A 6,201-nucleotide genomic window follows, 5' to 3' on the forward strand; every position below is an offset into this window, starting at 1 on the left:
GAGTGTATCATTAGCTAGAATAAAAGGCATCTCAAATGGCCAAGGTAGAGAACAATTAGTGAAGATGATTCTTTTTAACGTGACTTGGAATGGATTCCAGAACTCAGAAGTTTCCTAGGACGTAGGCTAACACATATGGATAAAACTTTTATGTGATTTCTTTCCAATCCATTATGTGTAATTTAGAAAGGCAGTTATTGAATCATATCAAGAAATATTTATTCTACCTATAGTCAATGCTTTTTAAATTTTATTTTATAAAATCTTTAATAATTTATATATCTTATTAACAAAAACTAAAGTAACATGCTAGCTGCCTCACCACGATATCCTTAGCAGGATATACCTTTTAATCTCATTAAATATATAACAAAAGTGTGAACACAATTAATCCCACTAAAAATTCATTTCCAATAAGAGTTGTGCCATATATTCAAAATTTACTTTTCAAATTTTGTATATATTTGTTATATTAAACAATGGTGTTTAATGTATGCAGTTTTGTTCAAATGCACAAATAATAGATGTGAAATTAATTCTTTCCAGAATATTTTTAATACCCAGAGCCTATGTCTCTCAAGTCAAACTGTGACCTCCTGCAACTTGTTCATCTTTCTGACCTCAGCAGCACTGATCACCATGCTCTGAACACAGAAACAGTGTTTTATAGGAGAAGGAACCTTGGTTTCAGAGTACAGCACCAGTTGTGGATCTTGGGCCTTACTTAACCTTTCAATACCTCCATTTATCCATCTAAAAGGAAGCAATGCTTCTCAAGGTTGTGGTAAAGATTAGACATAATAACTGTGAAACGTCTACTGTATATCAGAATATCTCTAAATGCTTGCCATGACAACTTTTACTACATATAATTATAACAAAGAGCTTGTTGAAAAAAAAAAATGTAAAATGCCTACTGCCCACAGTAACTAGCACAGTGCTGAGCACACAGTGGAAGCTTGTAAATGTACCTTGACTGTGACCTGTGGAGAGTGAAGTCCTTATTGTTAAAGACCCACCTTGAACTCTTTCTCGATGTTGGCCAGCACTGCCAGCTCATTGCTAAGCTCTAACGCTGTCATGACCGGATCTTCGCTAGACAATGACAGGTAAGCTGGGCTTGCCAGGCCTTTGTAGGCGTTAATCCTAGATCTGGAGTGGCTAAAGGAGTCATGTTTCTGTTTCTGGTTGCATTCGCTGCACTTGCAGAAATAATCGTGAGGCCGTTCAATCCGAGCACCCTTCCGCAGGAGGGTGTGCACGATTTCATATTCCTGGCAGTGGGCGGCCAGAATGACTGGAGTCACGTCATGGGAGAAGCGGGTCCCATCCTCATCGTAGGCATAAAAGTCATCTTGCTGGAGCTCAGACTGGCTGGGGCTGGTTGCTAACCTCTTTCCTTCAGCAAAAGCTGGATGGCTGAGAATGGCTTCCACGATCCGAACATAACCTTTGCTGATAGCTAGAAGCAAGGCGTCCCCGACACGAGAGAGGTTTTCTTTCTTGAGGAGAAGTTCTGTAATTTCCAGGTGCTCGTTGGCCACTGCCAACTGCAGGGCGTTCTGGCCCATGTAATCCACACAGTTCACGTTGAGTGAGAGGCATTCTTCCAACATCTTTCTCACCACTGGGATGTTGCCATACTCAGCTGCATCTAAAAAGCGTTCCTCCTCCACAGATAGGCTTGTTGAGCGATCACTAAACATGTATGCTGGTCCTCGGTTAGCTAACCTTCTCCCCTTCTCACGGAGAATTGTCTGCCGCCGGTGGGCCAGTCTGTTGTCGGTGCCTCGGCTGTAATAAAGTAGAAAAAATGTGAACAAATCATATTAAGAGCAATTTAGTGTGCCAAATGACTTGCCATCTAATGCAGTCCTCAAGTATATTAGATGTTGTCTCATTGTCTCTGGACCAACTATAATATAAAATCAAGATGCATTTTCCAGGGCTGACCAGCAGACCCCGAGCGACGGATAAATGATTACTCTGACACAGGTTTCTGTGCTTCCCCACATGCACTTATCTGTTCATGGATTCCAAGAACTTCTCCTTTAAGAAAGCCAAGCACTTTGCATATTTTAACATTCCAATTTGGGGTGAAGACTGGCGATTCCCATATTCTCTCTGTGCCATTCACATAGATATTAATACACGTTTTTCAATCACAGACGGAATAGGCATAAAAAGACATATAAGCAGTCACCATTATGATATAGAGTATGAAAATATTTTTAAAAAGTGGAAAAATAGCAAATCCATTCAAATCAACATATACTTATTGAGTCCCTCCTGTGCTAGGGCCAGACATTGTATAAGGCCCAGAAAAACTAATGTGGAAAAAAAAGGGAAACATTTCTGACCTTATAACTCTTGTATTCTAATGGGAAATGAACAATTAGCACAATACCTTGTTATCAGCTGTTTAATTTTCATGATAAACCTAAATAGCAGGGTCATCTAACTAGGCTTATAGGAGAAAGTGAGTTGCAAAAATTAGGAGGATGAGTAGGAGTCAGGTGACAGTGTGTTTGGGAAGGTGAGACAGGGGTCAGGTTCAGGTGAAGAGTTTTCTCCAGGAGAGGGACCAAGTACATGCTATGGCATGGATTTCATTGACAGGGACCATTCATGCTTGGACTCTACCAGGCATTGTTATCACATTATTGGAAATTTGAGACAATTGTGATCAAGGAGGGAAGGAATTCTATGATGGAGACAGTTTTCAAAGAAGTGGTCAGCCTTCAATGTGGATCTTCAGTCTGTGATTCCTCCTCTGATCAAAATTCTACAGTAGGGATGTTTTTTTTCTTATTGAGTCATAACTTTATGTCTTAAGGCCTTTTTTGCTAGAAGAGTACAAGCCTTATCACTATCACTAGATAACTATTTATAGGTAATTGTTAGATAACTATTTCCATTACAACAATGGCAATGCTAGTCATAGCTATACAAGTAACCATGGTGTCTTTGCAGGTATAGCTTCCCTATTTCTAAAGCCCACGAGTTAAAAGTGCTCTTTCTGTACTCATATGTTTAACATTCTAGGTCCTTATGACTAATTCAACAAAAGTCTGTTCTTCAATGTAAATCTTTCTTTAATGCATTCAACATACTACATTTTTTTTTTTAGTTTTAGCTTTTTGAGGAATCTCTTCTGTAGCCTTCTGATCTTCCAGTCTGAACTGGTTGATTTAAATATTTAATGAATCATGTTGTCTTTGAATCTTGTATCACCCCAAAAGATTCTTGTTGGGTTCGGAAAGTCTTTCTCCGTTAGATTCTAGTTTTTATAGTTGCTATTGATAAATATGATTCTGGATATTCTCTTTGTGTCCACCTGAAATTACATGATCTTTACTAGAGGGAATCTCTTTTTCTCCATAGTTCTGGGCATTCAGTAAATCTTTTAATGGAAAAATGTGTTCTTTCTGAGAAACATTTTCTATTTATTTTCTGATAATTTTGTTTCCTCCTTTGAGTGTTGTTTCTGGAACTTCCTTTTGGATGTTGGACATTCTGGATTTACTTTTTAACTTTCTTTATCTTTTCTTTCCTATTTTCCAATTGTTTATTGTTTTTGCATTATACTCTGGGATACTTATTTGATTGTATGCTATATATTTTTTTTGAAAAATATTTTGCTCTTAAGGTTTTAATTTTCAAAAGCATCTTTTTGTTCTTCAAATGTTTCTTTTTATAACACCTTTTCTGCCTTCAAGAACATACTACCTTGCCCTATCTAATTTTAGAGATATTGTGATAAAGACTACATAGATCAGAACACTTCAGAGAATTTACTCCTAAGTTGCTCTTTACTGTTTGTTCTTTATATTTTGCATTAGAGTTTTTCCTCAAATAGCTAGTGATTTTTAAATATTCTTTTCCATTTAAAAAATAATGATTAATTCTAATGTTTTTACAAAGACAGTAAAATTTCCCCTCAGAATTAGCCAGACTCTAATGTTGATTTTAGCAGAAGGTAGTCCTTGGAGGTGAGTTTCTAGAACAGCAGCATTATTTCTGAGTTAACAGATGGATGTGGTCACCAAAGAACAACCATCCATCATCTTCCTTCTGAAATTCTGAGCTCTCTTCCTTTCTCTCTGACATTTTTCTGGCTTCTAATAACCTCTTTAGCCTTTCATTTCCCTTCTTGTATTCTATATGTACTACATTTTGTAATTTCTGTTGTATATAAGAGGAAGTTCAATAATTAGGGGGAGGAGAGGTGTCTGCTGAACATAGATAATGCTTTAGGGAAAAAACTATTTAAAATAAGGAAAAAAAGAGCAAGGATTATGAGATTTCTAAAAGTGAGATGAAAGTACTGAAATTAGAACTTTTAAGAATAGTTCTCATATAACTAAAAAAAAAAAAAGACATAAAATTGACACAAATTAGTACCAAGTACCAAATAACAAGAACCAAGCCTCTTTGCTCTCTTTCTTCCTAAAAATGGGAGAAATAATTATTCTAGCCTATGTTACAGGATTATTTCCAGGGTTAATTGAAATTATAATTTGGAAAATGCTTAAATTGGGATTTCATTGTTTTTCATGGCTAAGGGAATGTGCATTTATATGAACAAGAGACTGACTTTTCCATTTTTCAGCTGTTATTCAATTAGAAGACCCACAAAAAAGCAAGAACTGTAATGGTAATTGATGTGAATGGTTTTTGTCTTTTTATAGAAAGAACAAATATAATCAGTAGCCTTACTCATATCTCAATTTTTAATCTGGTTTCCAAAATTTTATTTGTTCCTATAACACCTCTAAATTTACACTAAGGTGGAATGTATGCCTGAGTTGTCTTTAACTCTAAAATCTTAAAGTAATTATTTATGATTTAAATGCCTATTGATTTGAATAAGGACAAGTTCTATTTTTAGCAAACCACTAATCTTAAAGCTATTTCCTCTTTTGTTCTAAAGTCATGGGTTTCACACCTATAACTTCCATCCTTCCAAAGGAACAGCAAAGACATTTCCACACAAAGCGTTATCTTCGATTTTAAAGCATCTCCTATCTCTTTCATTGGGACCACAAATATTAAGCATATGAACTGACATCATGATGTTTTTAAAAAGACCCAGATTATCACTATCTCTTTAACACTCTGTCAACAGAAAAGCCAGATGTAGAATGTTTGTGGAGGCATGTACGATTGCGTTAGGAGGATGACCACTTGCACAAGGTAGGCAATACTCCTTGCCTGGGTCCTGAGAGAACGGGAAAGCTGCTTGCATGTTGACTGAATAAAATGCATGCTCTGCTGCCTCTCTGTCCTCCCTAAGAAGAGCAAAAGGCTCTATGTATATTATTTTGTCACAAATGCTGTTGCTTAATCCCTGATTTTCGGACATAAAAGCAAAAGAAAAGCAAACCTAGAGGTGCTAGGTGATAGCACCTGTCTGAGAATGGATTTTTAAAGGCTATATAGTATAGAATTCTACATTAATTGCATATGTAACCTAGAAAAAAATATCTGCTAGAAAATGAAACAGCCTAGAGCACTATATCAACAAAAGAGATAGTTTCATTCCAGCTAAAGGGCACACTTTTGCTAAGTCTTCTACCAGTATTTAAGGAAAACATTTATTAAGAATGTTTCTTCATCCATTTAGCCATATTCAGCACAGTTGAATATTTAGTTTTCTACATTTTCATTCTGTATTTTTTTTAAATCTGTTTAATCACACACAATATACATGTAAATACCAGTTCTAGAACACAGCGTAACTAGCTGCTGCCCCCGTGGTACTCAAATATTGATTCAATCATGAAAATCAACAGTTTTTGCATACCTCATTGTCCTGAATCTCTCTGCTGGTGAAATAGTGTCTGTTGCCCTGGACAGTGAGAGATGGAATAATCCATCTCTATTGAAAATGCCAGCAACACAAATTAGCCTCTGAGTCGAATGGACTGTGTGCTTGAGTCCAGAGCATGTGCAGTAATTTCCTGTACTTCCTGTTCAAATCTGATGCACTTTCACCAGATGGAATGCCTACAGACTAAGCACTATAGGAAGCATCTAGCTTAACTTTTATTCTTTGCTTCAAGGATACTTGAAATATTTGAATTAGAGTACAATTCCACTAAAGCAGAAGTGTTAGGAATGTAAATGATACGTAACTATTCCAGGCAGCATGGAAGAGCCAGAAGAGTAGATTTTAAATTCATCCTTGGAAAGTGAATA

The 6,201-nt window shown here is 36.3% G+C and overlaps 1 protein-coding gene across 3 annotated transcripts in view; it reads right to left on the reverse strand.

Moving 5' to 3' along the window:
* TRPC6 (transient receptor potential cation channel, subfamily C, member 6) overlaps positions 1-5,876 on the reverse strand; it is a 49,844-nt gene extending 43,968 nt beyond the window's left edge. For all 3 annotated transcript variants that reach the window (XM_014544575.1, XM_005872209.2, XM_014544576.1), the window contains exons 1-2: positions 5,807-5,876; positions 1,020-1,794 (exon numbers count right to left, since the gene is read on the reverse strand). In XM_014544575.1, the coding sequence (XP_014400061.1) occupies positions 1,020-1,794; positions 5,807-5,811 (780 nt within the window). In that variant the 5' untranslated portion in view covers positions 5,812-5,876. The remainder of the gene's footprint in view (positions 1-1,019; positions 1,795-5,806) is intronic.
* Positions 5,877-6,201: the final 325 nt, after the last annotated feature.

The sequence above is a fragment of the Myotis brandtii genome, unplaced genomic scaffold (genome assembly GCF_000412655.1).
Source record: "Myotis brandtii unplaced genomic scaffold, ASM41265v1 scaffold37, whole genome shotgun sequence".
Lineage (NCBI taxonomy): Eukaryota > Metazoa > Chordata > Mammalia > Chiroptera > Vespertilionidae > Myotis > Myotis brandtii.